Raw genomic sequence first — 15,147 nt, forward strand, 5'->3', positions numbered from 1 at the left:
TACACAAGCCATGACATCTTTTATCTGGCCCATGTTTGTCTTTAATACATTGACCATGTGTCCCTTGATGCTCTGTCTTCTGGGTAGACACTAAGAGTCCCTCTCTATACTGGCTTATTGTTCCCTTGTGTCTTCAGGACAACGCTACAGCAGCTTTGAAGGGTTGCGAGCCGAGGAGTGTGGGATCCTGAATGGTTGCGAGAACGGGCGCTGTGTGCGAGTGCAGGAGGGCTACACCTGCGACTGCTTTGATGGCTTCCAGTTAGACTTGATACTCATGGCCTGTGTGGGTAAGTTGCCAGACCTTACAGAAAGGAAGAGCTGGTATACAGTAGCTGCTGAAAGACTAACCTTTGATTTTCAGGAATCGCCTTAAATGAAACCATAGGTTCTTGGGCAAGTGGAGAGCAGAAGTAAAGAGAAACATGAGTCATTTGGGCAAAGCCTGCCTGCCCAGGAACTTCTTGTTTTGTTTAAGGTGTGGGGCAGAACTGGCTTACAAACTGGGCTTTGTTTTCTCAGAGAAATGGGGGTAGTGGCAATTTTTTCTTCTTCAACCTGATTACTACCTCAGCACCTATAAGCAGACTCATGGCTATAACATCCAACCATTTATTTATTTATTTTGTTGGTTGCTTTCTTTGCCCAAGGCAACCCAAAGCAACTTACAACCATTTTATTGTTTTTCCCCATCCAACCACGCTCAAACTGGTGTAACATCGTGTCTGATGAAGAATTCTGGATAATTTGAAACATGCCACATCTTCGAGATTTTAGCTTTGTCCTAATAAAGAAGTTAGGGGCGCGGGTGGTGCTGTGGGTTAAACCACAGAGCCTAGGACTTGCTGATCAGAAGGTCGGCAGTTCGAATCCCCACAACGGAGTGAGCTCCTGTTGCTCGGTCCCTGCTCCTGCCAACCTAGCAGTTTGAAAGTACGTCAAAGTGCAAGTAGATAAATAGGTACCACTCCAGCGGGAAGGTAAACGGCGTTTCCGTGCGCTGCTCTGGTTCGCCAGAAGCGACTTAGTCATGCTGGCCACATGACCCGGAAGCTGTACACCGGCTCCCTCAGCCAATAAAGTGAGATGAGCGCCACAACCCCAGAGTCGGGCACGACTGGACCTAATGGTCAGGGGTCCCTTTACCTTTACCTTTTAATAAAGAAGTTGCCCAATTATGGACTTTGGTGTGTTTTCCCCCTTTAGGCACCAGCTCAGATACCCTTGGTTTTTTTATAGATTTGAGTAAGAATCTGATAGTACACATACAAAACACTGAACCATGGCCTTTGCTGCCATCAGCCACAGCCAGCATGGGTCAAAGGCCAGGTATAATGGAAGTCATAGTTCAGCTACATCTCTGATCATCACTGGCCATGCTGGCTGTCCTTTATGGGACTTGGGGTCCGCCCAACATCTGGAGGGCCACAGATTGCCCACTCTGACTTTCAATATTTTTTATCCATTGGCTCTTACACCCACAGCATTTCCCCCCCAGCTCCCTCTGGCCCAACAGGAAGCCATGCTTGTATGCAAATAATACATGTGTAGAACAGAACCTGGGACTCAAATGTGGGTGTTTTTATATGCACTCAGCATGTCGTTTAAGCCTGGTCTTGTTGTGGATTCTACCAAAAGGGAATAAGAGAGAACTTCTGTACTGCTGGGCCTAATGGATGCACTGTTTTTCTCTCTCCCATCAGATGTTGATGAGTGCGGGGAAGCAAATGCCTCTATGACCCTGTGTGAAGGTAGCACTTGCGAGAACACAGAAGGCTCCTACCGCTGCAACTGCTTGCCTGGTTACGTAGCTTTAGCTGAGCCCCACCGCTGCGTGCCAGGGACAGCTCAGAATGCAGAGGCCGCGTGACCCAAAAAGCAGCCATGGAACCCCTACGGACATTTGCTTTGAGAACTGTAGGTCTGCTCAGCCAGAAAAGAAACAGCTTTAAAAACCCATTGATTGTTTCCCAAAGGACAAAAACCTCATTGGGCTCAACTCACAGGGACAAAAGCCAGTGAGAAGCTGCAGAGTTCCTTCGTCTCTCTTGCTGGCCCGCTCAGCCCAGGCTTCCTGCTTCAGCTGTGGTGCAAACACTCAGGTCCCAGTCGCTTCATCCTGTTTTATAGGTTGTCATCCTCATTTCTTTCAACGTCCTTGGCCTCCAAATACTAACTTGCCTTGCGTGGGTCACGAGTATGTTCATCCCCATTCACCTATTTTGCCCTCCAGTTCATAACATGAAGCTGCAGAATTTCATGCCATGGGAACCACTCTCACAGGGCCTCATCCATATGACAAGTATTCATTTCCCTCTCACCCCTCCACGGGTTCACATTGTGTAGGGTCTTTTTTAACTTACTGCAAAACCATTCCAATGCAATTTTACTCACACTCGTTACTGTGGGATTCCCAAGTCACTCTGTCACAGTTGGCAAAAGGACAGTAAGGCGCAGGACTCTTCCAGCTCTGTGCGCTAAATGGGCGGCAACCCCCAGCAACACATGTACCGCTTGGACTCTGTAGATTTCCCACAGGGAATGAAAAACATTCTTAAGTCCACGGGTGTCACATTGCGGCTTCTCCTGTCCAAGTCTGTCTAACCCTGTCCCAAAGCCCCCCTCACTAGCAAGACAAGGGGCACAGTCTTTTGTACCTGAGCCAGGAAAAAGGGGTGGTCATGTTCAACGTGTATGGATTCTATTTATATAGTCTGGCACAGATTGGATGCTGCCTCTATTCATCCAAACCATGGGCACCCACCCCTGCACTTCCTATGGCTGCTGGAGTATTGGCTTGGGGGACGGGACGGGACAGGACAGGGACGACTACAGCTCTTTAGTTCTGGGAAGTTTTCGTTGTGGTGCTTTTCTATTGGGAAAAATTCAACATGATGTTAAAATAAATGGTTTTTATATTGTGCCTTACAGCTTTTAGGCTGGAGCTGGTCGTGAATGTTTCTGCCTTTATCCTTTCCCAAGCTTGGCACCGGAAGCCGCTGCAAAGAGTTAGCTAAAAGCCAAGTGGGTAGGGTAAAAAAGAGAAGAGCTGGTTTGCAAAATGTGGATTTTAGGCCAGGCATTCCCAAACAGTGGTATGTGGTCCACAGGGTTTTTTTAAGGTCATCCGCAGGCATGGCTGAAGATGGTGGAACAGCTGCTCTGTCATTCCTAGATATGAAGTGAGCAGGCCATTCACAGGAGGCACTTCCATTGCATTAAATATTAATACTGATTTTTAATTGCAGTTTTATTGCTTTTATATTTTACTGTGTTACAACTGGAGTTCTATGCAAACAAAAAAGTCAATGAAAGACACTTAAAAATCATACTGCACTTAGTGCAGCACAAACAGGCACTGGCTGGGGCATCCCCTTCCAACCACATTGTTTGCAGACCTGGGAAGTCTCTATATGCAATGTCCTTGAAATGACACACGTCATTCTCTCAGCAGCATATGATTAAGGCCAGGAAGAAGAGAGCTAAACAAAAACTAACTGCACAAGAGAGACAGAGAACTCTGCAAATTCTTCCAGCACTTAATTCACCCAGTAGAGAGCAAAATGTTAGGATGCAATCTTACTGTGAGAGTAAGCTCCACTGATCTTATTGCCTTCCTCTGAGTAGGCATGTATCTCTTTCAATCAACCAAGTTAAACCCAGCCCATGTAACACTTTAAAATGACAGGTGTGCAATGCCAGGACACGATTAGCTCCCATTCAGAAAATGCATTGCCATCCCATAAACAAGACAGGCAGACATTTTCATTATAAGTGTTTATTAAAAGAAAGTTATAAAAAGAGGCTGGGTTTGGAGAGCATCTCCCCCAGCAACTCTAGGCGAGTTACAAGATAGTGCAAAATGGTTAATACAAATGATCTCTACACAGAGACCAAATGCCATTTGGTTTGGCATCTGTTGAGAGGAAAGTTTTCCTTTTCTGCAGCAAGCAGCCACAGAAGGTGGCTGCTCAATCTTCTGGCTCCAGATGATAACTGCAGATCCAAGGAAAGTTTCGGTAAAGGGGCAGGGAACTTGCGGGGTGGGTGGGAAGCAGATGGAAGCCTGCAGCCAGCTTCTGACCAGGAGAGGCACTGAAGTACTGACAAACAGCAATAATCTTGATGTTTGCTGACCCGCTTTTGTTTCAGAAAGTCTTTCTCATGATTCACATCCTATTTCAAGCAGTTAAGATCCACCACAGATCTTTTCCACCAATGGTTACAAGAACCTTTGCCATGAGCTACAGCAAAACTTATGAAAGCCCCCGTCTCTCTTGGATAGATTCATTCTGACCGCTGACCTCCTGCTGCAGCCCTAAATTGGCTCTGGGGGAAAGAGGAGTAATTGTTGCACAGATGCTACAGGAACTGAAACAAGAAATGCCTTGTATAGCAAAGCATTTGTTTCCTCTCTATACCCAATTCTCTCTTTTCCCTCCCCCATGAAGCCCTAAGGAGCTAAGCTGGGTTTCCTTAGCTGGAGATCTGGACCGGAATCTTCCAACAGAACATCAGCTGTCCATCGTCATCAACCAGCTCCCACTTGACAACAAGTTTTAGCTGTGGGGGGGGGGGGGAAACAGAGAAAAGAAGTGAGAAGGGTATTCAGATTTATGTTATTTAAAAATGATGCACTCTGACTAGTCTCAGATTAAGATGGGTTCAAACCCTTTCCTCATCTATGCTGGACTCTGGCAACCCCACCCCAGAGAATAAATTTTACTGCTATAGAATACATACTGTACATTTTCTTCCATATGACCCTCAACACACAATCAGGACACCATGCCTATTAATAAAGAGATTGCTGCAGGCAGGACCCAGACATGTGACTGAACATTTCTTCATACAAAAGCATTTCCCTGCACACAGAAAGCTAGATAGTAAGGGAAAGGGTTCTAGTAGAACCTTTGCCCTGATCTGCTAATTTTCTGGATGGATGAAAAGAGTTCCCCAACCATGGGGGAACTTTCCATCATGGCAAACCTAACTCCTGCAGTCTGGAGTGGTATTATCCAAACCTGGGTTTATTGCCTTGTGTGAACATCCTCCTTGGCCCTTTGCTATCCTGCTATCTCTCTGATTTGGCAAGGGGCAGCCAGATGATGATGATCTGAGTTGCTCCATCACCTCCTGTGAGCACCTTATATCATTAACGTGTTAAAGGGATATGAAAGGCAGTTGTAAGTATTGGGATGAGCCTGGTAAGACACTCACAGATGGATACTCGCTCTTCACTGGTAGTTTGTTCAGGTAGTTGTAGGAGTGGTCCTTCTGGATAGGGCAAATGATTCCACTCTTGCACCCATCAGGCTGATCAAGTGGGAAGGGGATGTCCATGTGAAGCATTTCTCCATATACTTTAGCTTGGCTGCCGTTGCTCACAGTCTCTGCACGTGAAGAAACGGATTGAGAAAACAAGAACCAAGTAGAGAGCTTTATACTGGAGCTAGGAATGGGGGCTCCCAGGACCGCATACAACAAACAGAAGTGCTCTCACTGTTTCATGTCAAAACTACAGTGCGTTACAGACATTCAACTGCCCTGTGACATTCCCGATTGCTGCATGGCAAGTGGGGAGAGGGGGACAAGAGGCTACCCTCACCAGCTAAGAGTCTTCAGTTCCCACCTCTGAGATTATACAAAAACACTTCCATTAATGGAAACAAAGACATGAAGACTAAGTGCATGCAGTTATCTATATATATTTCTCTTCTGCAGCATATACATGTGCTGAAAAGCCATAGCCAATTACAACTTTCCAAATGTATACAGGCAGCAAGCAGGATTTCACTGCGATTATTACATACCAAGATATACGTGTAGTTTTTCCTGCACTGAAATGTTTTCCATGTGAGACACTCCAAACAGCAGAAGCATCCTCATTTTGAATGCTGAACACAATACTCTTAAAAGGTTTCAGTCCCATAGATCAGGACTGGGGAACCTTTTTGACTCGGCACACCAGATCGTTATCAGATCCTAACCTTGTGGGCCAACTCTGACAGCAGGCAGGGCAACCCAGCTGTCAACAATGTGATATCAGATGATTGGCATGTGGGCTGTTCCAAACATCCATCAAAGCCCCTTGCGCATCGCTTACAAGCACCTGACCCAGCTTGGCATTTACCAACCCCATGTTCAGCAATTGGGAAGTGTCAGGGATCAACACTGCCAATCCTGCAGGTCTCAAGTCATTGCCCATTGGGCCTTCAGCCCTCTTTCTGCAGGGATCAGCTGTGCAAACAAGTTACTGATCCAATTGTGCCTCTACCTGCTCCACAGCTGACATAGCGTATGATCTAAGGTATTGGGCAGAAAAAAGTGGGAGTGATGTGGAGAGAACAGCCTTGCGGACCAAATTGGGACTCAAGCCAAATTTGGCCTGCAGGCCAGAGATACCCCACCCCTGCCATAGTTATCACTGCCTCAAGGAAGCTAGAGATCAGCAGGCTATACTTACTGCTAGAAAACGTGACATTCACACTGTAAGCCTCTCCTTTGTGGAGAACACAAGGTTGTGCAGGGCAAGGACTCACATTGACCTCCACAATGCTTCCATCTTTGGAACCTGTGAGGGAAACACAGTCATCAGTTCAATGTCCTCGCTATACAGGATGGTAATCTTGGATACAATACTATGCATAGCTATCATGGGTCCAGGTTTGGAGTATCATACCAGAGCCCATAAACACTTACACTCAGGAATGAAATGGAATAAATACCAGTGAATGTGTCTCCCTTTTGCACAGTGGTTAGTACTGACAAGTCCCAACATACGGGGGGGTTATGCCAGACTGCTTTTTTTAGATTTCAGCTCGGCATTTAATACCATTCTACCACAGCGTCTGATGTCTAAACTGGAAGATCTGGGGCTTCCGTTATCACTTTGTGGGTGGATATTGGACTTTTTGTCAGACCGCTCCCAGAGGGTTCGGTTGGGCCCTTATACCTCTAAAATGCTTAAGACTAACATAGGAACACCACAGGGATGCGTACTCAGTCCGCTCCTTTATATTCTCTACACGTACGATTGTGTCGCTGCTCACCCTAGTAATAGGGTTGTCAAATTTGCAGATGACACAACCGTGATTGGGCTCATCCCTGAAAGGGAGGGTGAAACGCACTATAGAGATGAGGTGGAGCGGCTGACAGAGTGGTGCAGAGCTAACAACTTGCTCATAAATACAAGGAAGACAAAGGAGCTTGTGGTGGACTTCAGGAGACAGAAGAGCAATATCCAGCCACTTTTGATTGATGGGGTCTGTGTGGAGAGGGTAACAACGTTCAGATTTTTGGGCATTGAATTACAAGAGGATCTGTCCTGGAGTGTCAACACAAGGGGGCTTGTGAAGAAGGCGCAGCAGAGACTGTACTTTTTGAGAATTCTAAGGAAAAACCATCTTCCGCAGAAACTGCTGCTTGCCTTCTATCACTGTGCCATTGAGAGCGTGCTCACTTATGGCTTATGTGTGTGGTACGGAAGCTGTACTACCCAGGACAGGATGGGGTTGTGCAGAGTTGTTAAGGCAGCAGAGAGCATTGTTGGCTGCCCACTCTCCACCTTAGAGCAGATTTATGCCACAAGGTGCCATAGGAAGGCACTGGACATAGTAAAAGATCCATCGCATCCTGGTCACTGTCTCTTCGAGCTCCTGCCGTCGGGACGGAGATACAGGACGATGAAGACAAGAACGAGCCGTCTTAAGAACAGCTTCTTCTCCAGAGCGATCTCAGCCCTGAATGGGAAGCCTGGACTTTGAAAGTCATCTAATCTTCCTTGCTGTACTATGCTGTATTGTTTTAATTAGTGTTTTTATGGAGCAGTCGAGTAATTTCGTTGTCCCTGAGAGGGGGCAATGACAATAAAGATATTATTATTATTATTATTATTATTATTATTATTATTATTATACTCATAAAAAGCATTTAAGTGTGACTCAGCCCTGGGAAAATGACTTCTATCCTCACATGACTTGCGATACATCAAACTTTCATAACAGTTTCATGTAGTTCCCTCAGATACACATGCAGCTGTGGAAGGACGTTGTGGTCTCATAAAACTGCTGAATCTGAGTTTAAATTGCCAATTACCTGAAAAGCCTGCCTGTCCAAGAATGGGGCAATATAGAATAGTTTCAATAATAGTATGTCTGCTCACAAGTAAACTGTACACAGTTCAGTTCGATTTATGGCCCATTAAGTGCATTTTAGACAGGAGCCTTATAGTCCCATCCTATACATGTTAACTCAGAAATTAATCTCATTGATTCCAATGCTGCCTAAGCCCAGGAACATGTGCACATGATTGCACTGTTCAAATAAACTCTGAAACCAACAGAAAAAGAAAACAGCCACTTGCACATTGCAAAGTCCCATAAATAATTTCCTGTGGTATTAGGTACAAAGTGTGCTATTCTGGGGGATTCTCCCAACCACCACCACCCGCAAAAGCCAATTTCAGTGGTTGTGCACCAATGTGCAGCCAGAAGTGCATGCACAGGGCTTCCACTGACAGGGCTCGTTAGGTGAAACCTGCCCTAAATATTGATCCTGCATTAAAACATGGGAATGCTGTAAAACTTGGCAATATCAGATTGCATTCCAATTGCTTTGCGCAGCAGTAGAGGAAACCCACTTTCTTGCGATACATTTAAGATACATTCTAGTAGGGCTTCCGATACTGTTAAGATTCATGTTTCCCAGAAGATATAAGGTCAGACCAATTTGAGATACAGTAAGATTGGGCAACAGTAGTAAAATGAATATAGAACAAAATCCAGTTAACACCTATGTTGTTTTAAAACTTTATTTTTTAAAAAAAGGTATGAAAGACATGAACTGAGCCAATTTGCTGTATGTTGTTGGAGGCTCCAGCTCTCAATCATGAATTTGCATTATATTATTTTAGGCAAACCTGCGGCCAAAGTTTTATGCCTGGATAAGGCGGCAAGCCTAATCCCACTCACTGCCATCGGGGTTTCATGGAGAAGTGGAGCCATCATGGCAGCCACATAAGAGTGTGGTGGTGGGGAGAGCAGGACGATCAGGTCTGGATCAAGCCCCATGCCCTCCATCAAATGACAGCAAGACCACCTCAGGATCCAGAAGACCCCAGGATGGCTCAGCCCTGCCCCACCTTCCCACATCCTCAGAACTCACATTCAACAGGTGGAGGGGGAGAGGGCAGTTCAGCAGCTCTGCCCCCACTCAGTTCAAACCCCATTACAGCCCATCGCAAAGGGAATTAAATTGCTCTGTACATCTACATAGTTTACCTCCCAATTAGGGCTTGTCTATGGGGTAGGTATCTGACGAACTTATCTGGGCTATCTTTTGGAGCTCTGCAAGGGTGCCTGGTGGCTTAGGGGTGATCCTAAGCCACCAGGCACCCTTGCAGAGCTCCAAAAGGCTGCACTGGCAGCCACACAAGGTTTGTGTGTCTTCTTGCTCCGTTATTGCTTCCCACACTGCCCGTTTTGTATTAAGAGCAACAAAGTGGTTACCCTTCAAACCTCAATGGGACCATAAAGCTTCTGTGTGAGCAGAAGTGTCCTTTTAGCCCAGCCATCAACCTCTGCGCCATGGCTTCTTGGGCTTGCTGCGGGATCAGCAGCCCCAAGCCACTGCCAGCTGCTGAAGGGTGTGGAGAGCCCAGCAACAGGAGTAACTGATGGTCCCTGTTGAGGGAAGGGCCATAGTTCAGTGGTAAGAGCATCTGCCGCTGCTCTTACCAGGCTTGATCTCCTGCATACTCAGGTAAGGCTGAGAAAAGACTCCTGTCTGAAATCCTGGACAGTTGCTGTCGGTCAGTGTAAGACAATACTGAGAGATGCTCTACTTAAGTACAATGCATGTTACGTTGCCAGGTGATATTCCCCGGCCCACCACTCCACAGTGCCTTATCAAAGCAGCCTCTAGTAAAACTAGTTGCTGACCAGTGGTCTAAGGCTGTAACTAGATATGATGGCACACCTGCTGTTTCCTTACAAAGTGGGGAAGTGAGAGGAATATTAATAGTGCACTGTGGACTCATTGGGGAGGGGGCCTGAACTTCCTACTTTCCTCATTGAAAGGACTTCTCCCCAGCTGTTTAGCACCCAGCAGATGTTAACTCTGACTGAGACAGAGCAAACCATCTGGAGAGAAGTAATTTAATGGAGGACACCTGAAGACATCTGAAGGCAGTCCTGTTTAGGGAAGCTTTTAATATTTAATGCTGTACTGTTTGATTGGGAGCCTCCCAGAGTGGCTGGGGAAACTCAGCCAGATGGGCGGGGTAAAAATAATAAATTATTATTATTATTATGGATGAAATCCTAGGCCACCACCTGTCCCTGCTACTTTCATCTCTTCCACATCAACCCACACACACATTACAGGACCACCGGCCCTCCAGATTTTGCTGAACTACAACTCACATCAGCTCCAGCAAACATGGGAGTTGTAATTCACCACCTGGAAGTCTAAAGGTTCGCCACACCTGTTACAGAAGAGGGTGACCCAGTTCTAGCCTTCACATCTAAATTTCCTGAGGGCCAAAATGGAACTGGTGGTTGCTAGCTGGATTTTTATTTGCCCTCAAACAAGGAACAGCCTATGCCACTCAGCTTTCATGTGACACTGGCTAGCCTTCCGACATATGTCATTCCCTCCTCTCTCCATACCTTCCAGAAGCTGGCACCAGCTTTGAGCAGCTCATCCTGTAGCCATGGTATACAGACTGTTTCAAGCAGTCTGTGTGACCAAAGCAATGTGTAGGCTGGGTTAATTGTTATGCAGGACAACATGATCACAGGCGGAACATTCCAGACTCAAAGGAGCCCTCAGCACCACCTATGAAATTGCCCTTTTGGAAAAAGGGAAAGAGTAGGCAATGTGCGGGATGGGCTCCTGTAGTAGGAGGAGGAAAATGCAGCAGCAGCAGATATATAAACCTGTTGGGAGAGATACGGTAAGTTTTCCTCTGACACCCTTTTTCTCCAGACTGGGCTCCCTGATTATGATTATGATTATTATTAATAATACACTACCCATCTGGTGGGTTGCCCCAGCCACTCTAGGCAGCTCCCAACACATATAAAAACATAATAAAACATCAGACATAAAAAACTTCCTGGTACAGGGCTGCCTTCAGATGTCTTCTTAAAGTAGGATAATTATTTCCTTGACATCTGGTGGGAAGGTGCCACTACCAAGGCGGCCCTCTGCCTGGTTCCCTGAAACTTCCCTCAGTGAAAGAACCATCAGAAGGCCCACAGAGGTGGCCCTCTGTCTGGGCTGAACAATGTGGGTGGAGACGCTCCTTTAGGTATACAGGGCCAAGGCTGTTTAGGGCTTTAAAGGTCAGCACCAGCACTTTGAATTGTGCTCAGAAACATACTGGGAACCAGTGAAGATCCTTTAGGACCAGTGTTAAATGGTCTCTATGGCTGCTCCCAGTCACCAATCCAGCTGCCGCATTCTGGTGTCGTTTTTAAGTCACCTTCAAAGGTAGCCCCATGTAGAGTGCATTGCAGTAGTCTAAGCAGGAGAAAAACAGTGCATGTACCACCCTGGCGAGACAGTGCGCTGCCAGACTTCCGCCCTCCTGAACATGGCAACGCTGCTCCTTGGTGACAGCTGTCTAAACTGACAGAAGCAGGACGTCCCACCAACACCCACCTCTCTACCTTCCCCACGCCTTGGCAGGCAGAGACTGCAATGCAAAAACAACAGCAGCAGAAGCGTGCGACCCGCCCGAGGCGAACTCGCCTCTCTGGAGAGTCCCAGGCTCCGTCAGAAAGACGGCGCGCACTTTTTGCAAACCAGGAAGTGCCGCCCAGAGGCGCGGACAAGCCTGTCAAGTCGCTACGGAACGAAATCGAAGCAAGGTCTGGTGTTAGACGCCGCGTTTTAAAGGGGCAGGAGGGAAGGCAAGAGCGCCTCGGCGGGCGAAGGACCCGTCGGGCGACTCACCGCAGTCCACGAACTTGAGGGGCTCGGCCAGCACCGCGGAGCCGGCGGCCAGGAGCAGGAGCAGCGTCGGCGCCAGCATGGTCTCGTCTCGTCCCGTCTGCTCTCGCGCCGCCCCCAAGAAACTTCTCCCGGCTGGCTGCGGAGCAGAGGCTAAAATACGAGCCTGCGCCTCTGCGGCGGCGTCACATGAGAGGCAGCCCAGGCCGGGCTCGCCCAGGCGCGGTCACCTGACGGGGACGGGCCTGCCTCGCGCGCCGCCCTCGCCTGGCCCGCTGCCTGGCTGGCGCCTCGCCGAGAGGGAAGGGGCGCCAAGCGGCAGCAGAGCGCCTCCAGCCGCCGCCACGAAAGCCCCGAGCCTGCTGCAAGAGAGCCGGGCACGGAGCCAAGGAACCCGCCATTCGCTCGGCCCTGGCTGCCCCTGTAACCTAGCCGGGCATTGGCTTACAACAGGGAACCCGGGTTCCTCCAGGAGCTGTAGGACTCCAGCTCCCATCATCCCTGCCAACCGGCTGTGCTCGTGGGGGCTGATGGGAGTTGGAGTCCAACCACACCCTGGAGCCCCCCCCCCGTCGTCGAAGAAAGCCTCCGCTTCCAGCAACAGGCGTTGCTTTCAAGCGCACCTGTTTGGCAGGAAGCTCCGCTGAAACTTTCCCAGGTGAATGTTGAATTATAGGATTTGTATAGTTGGAAGGGACCACAAGGATCATCTAATCCAGCCCCCTGTAATGCCGGAATCTCTTTGCCCAACATGGGGCTCGAACCCACGAGTGCCTCATACTCTAGAACAGGCATCCCCAAACACGGCCCCCCAGATGTTTTGGGCTACAACTCCCATCATCCCTAGCTAACAGGACCAGTGGTAAGGGATGATGGGAATTGTAGTCTGAAAAAACATCTGGAGGGCCGAATTTTGGGGTGCCTGCTCTAGAATAACACTGCTTTTCCTGCTTTCACCTGGTTGCTTCAGGGCTACAGGAGTCGCTGGAAAGCACAGGAACCAAATGGATCATGGGTGGAGAGCCTTGCAGCAGTCGCACAACGCAGAAAAATTCATTTTGGCAGTGATTCATTATATCCACTCAATAATGTGTACGTGGCGAAAAGTGTGAGAAAGAAGAGATGGGGGAAGTGGGGAGGAAGGTGTCTGCCGCCTCTACCCTGTTGTTCATAAATTCCTCAATTCCACACCTACTCCTGCTTCTCCTAAATGGGCAGAAGGCCAAGAAACTGAAAAGTTGTTCTCAGCCGGTTGAGAAACATAATGTTACACAACACATAGCTGCAGACCCAAGTTACCCCTTATGGAGGAGTGAGGGAGCAGAAATAAGCTCTCAGTTCCTCTGAGCCAATGCAGACTTCACCATTCTGGTGCCCTCCAGTATTTTGGACTACACAGCTGTGCTTGCTAGGACTGATGGGAGTTGATATTGAAAACATCTGGAGGGCACCAGGTTGGTGAAGGCTGAGGCTGAACTAGGTAAAGGGTAAAGGGACCCCTGACCATTAGGTCCAGTCGTGGCCGACTCTGGGGTTGCAGCGCTCATCTCGCTTTATTGGCCGAGGGAGCCGGCGTACAGCTTCCGGGTCATGTGGCGAACCAGAGCAGCGCACAGAAACGCCGTTTACCTTCCCGCTGGAGCGGTACCTATTTATCTACTTGCACTTTGACATGCTTTCGAACTGCTAGGTTGGCAGGAGCAGGGACCGAGCAACGGGATGCTCACCCCGTCACGGGGATTCGAACCGCTGACCTTCTGATCGGCAAGTCCTAGGCTCTGTGGTTTAACCCACAGCGCCACCTGAGAAATACCCCATAAAGTAATTTCAACCCCAATGGAAATATAGTTGGTTTAGGTCAGCATGATGAAAGCCCCTGTGCTGCCATATTTATATATTGAAGAATATATTTTGCCAGCCCTACACCAAAAGATCTCAAGGTGGGTCACAGAATTTAAAACAACAGTAATACATCCCCATTTAAAAGAAAAAAAAGGGTAAAAATACACATTTAAAATCACAACGTAAAACCTAGCAGCAGACTAATGGCAGCACTGTGCATAACTAGGTTGCTTGAATCCAAACAAAGTCTGAACCTGCTCCCCTACCTGGTTCACATGCTGTATTGTCTTCATTCCAAATTATGGCCTGGAAGAGGGAGTAATGGGGGATGTTTGTAAAGTATTCCCCCCATGGTTTTAATTGAATGTATGAGTTGTTTGTTGTTCTGTTTCTGTAAAGATGCTTTGAGTTGCTTGCAGCAAGAAACAAGTGTTTAATAAATTGAAATAATAATAATAATAATAATAATAATAATAATAATAATAATGCTGCACATACAGGCCACAATTGTGCCATGTTATGCCACTTCATTGGGAATAGCAATACTCCCCATGACTAGCATTTGCTGAACCTTCCAAGCCCATCAGAGCCACCAAAGCCAGAGCAAACATCTATCAAAGATGTAAGGGTAAATGGGGGCTAGAGAGAATTTTCTAGTTATAAAGACAGAAATGGATGGCTTTAGAGCTGGTGACCTGTCACTCAACTAAAGGAAACCCATAGGAAAAAGCCATGTGGCTACTAATTTGCCATCGCCTTTACCCATAGCAGTACACAGCTGCTTATGAGTGATACGATTTCAGTTCCTGTCCATCCTGAACTACTACTACTGGGTTTGGGCCACATAGTGCTCAGGCTAGAACTGCCACCTCCACTGCAATGCATTGGTTAACCTCCCTTCCGTTGACTCAGTCTTAAACCATTAAGACTTTATGTAGCTCAACTGAAGTTAAGGAAACTATGCCATATGTCATTTGAAGACTGTTGCTTCTGGAAACCCTTTAGCCCAGTTTTCAAGGTTAGAAACACTCCCTTGTTTGGACAGAGCAACAGCTTTCTGTCTTGTCTTTATCACAAAACTGATAACCAGCTCCCTTGAAATGTCTCTCCTGTCCAATGTCAGATCACCCAAAAAAGAGAGAATCTAGCAGCAGCAAAATTTAAACTTTACCTCAGTTTGCTTGTGCAGCGCATCCCTTTCACCTACATAGAGGGAGCTCAAGACATGATCTGAAGATGGAAAAGGATTAACAGAAAAGAGTTGAGGGTGCAGTTGCTGAGAATGGTATGGGTGAGTTCACTGAGTTATGACACAATTCAGTGGCAGATTATCATGGTGACAACTGG

The 15,147-nt window shown here is 47.4% G+C and overlaps 2 protein-coding genes across 2 annotated transcripts in view; one reads left to right on the forward strand and one right to left on the reverse strand.

Annotated features, from left to right (window-relative positions):
- The window catches only part of LTBP2 (latent transforming growth factor beta binding protein 2), a 139,338-nt gene extending 136,535 nt beyond the window's left edge, over positions 1-2,803 (forward strand). Inside the window, exons 33-34 of the mRNA XM_053379419.1 lie at positions 138-290; positions 1,704-2,803. Coding sequence (XP_053235394.1) covers positions 138-290; positions 1,704-1,870 — 320 coding nt within the window. The 3' untranslated portion in view covers positions 1,871-2,803. The remainder of the gene's footprint in view (positions 1-137; positions 291-1,703) is intronic.
- Positions 2,804-3,762: 959 nt separating this feature from the next.
- Positions 3,763-12,159, reverse strand: NPC2 (NPC intracellular cholesterol transporter 2). The gene is made up of 4 exons (XM_053379571.1): positions 11,962-12,159; positions 6,467-6,574; positions 5,221-5,393; positions 3,763-4,563 (listed from the first exon to the last, which is right to left on the reverse strand). The coding sequence occupies exons 1-4, from the start codon at positions 12,038-12,040 to the stop codon at positions 4,477-4,479; spliced, it is 447 nt and encodes a 148-aa protein (XP_053235546.1). The 5' UTR covers positions 12,041-12,159; the 3' UTR covers positions 3,763-4,476.
- Positions 12,160-15,147: the final 2,988 nt, after the last annotated feature.

The sequence above is a fragment of the Podarcis raffonei genome, chromosome 1, assembly GCF_027172205.1.
Source record: "Podarcis raffonei isolate rPodRaf1 chromosome 1, rPodRaf1.pri, whole genome shotgun sequence".
Lineage (NCBI taxonomy): Eukaryota > Metazoa > Chordata > Lepidosauria > Squamata > Lacertidae > Podarcis > Podarcis raffonei.

Bases quoted from the DNA above. Each gene is read 5' to 3' on its own strand.
- NPC2 (XM_053379571.1), bottom strand. From the start codon at position 12,040: ATGCTGGCGCCGACGCTGCTCCTGCTCCTGGCCGCCGGCTCCGCGGTG. The intron at 6,575-11,961 runs GTGAGTCGCCCG...TTTCCCTCACAG, and splicing joins CCTCAAGTTCGTGGACTGCG to GTTCCAAAGATGGAAGCATT. The intron at 4,564-5,220 runs GTGAGTGTCTTA...CCCCCCCCACAG, and splicing joins TGAAGAGCGAGTATCCATCT to CTAAAACTTGTTGTCAAGTG.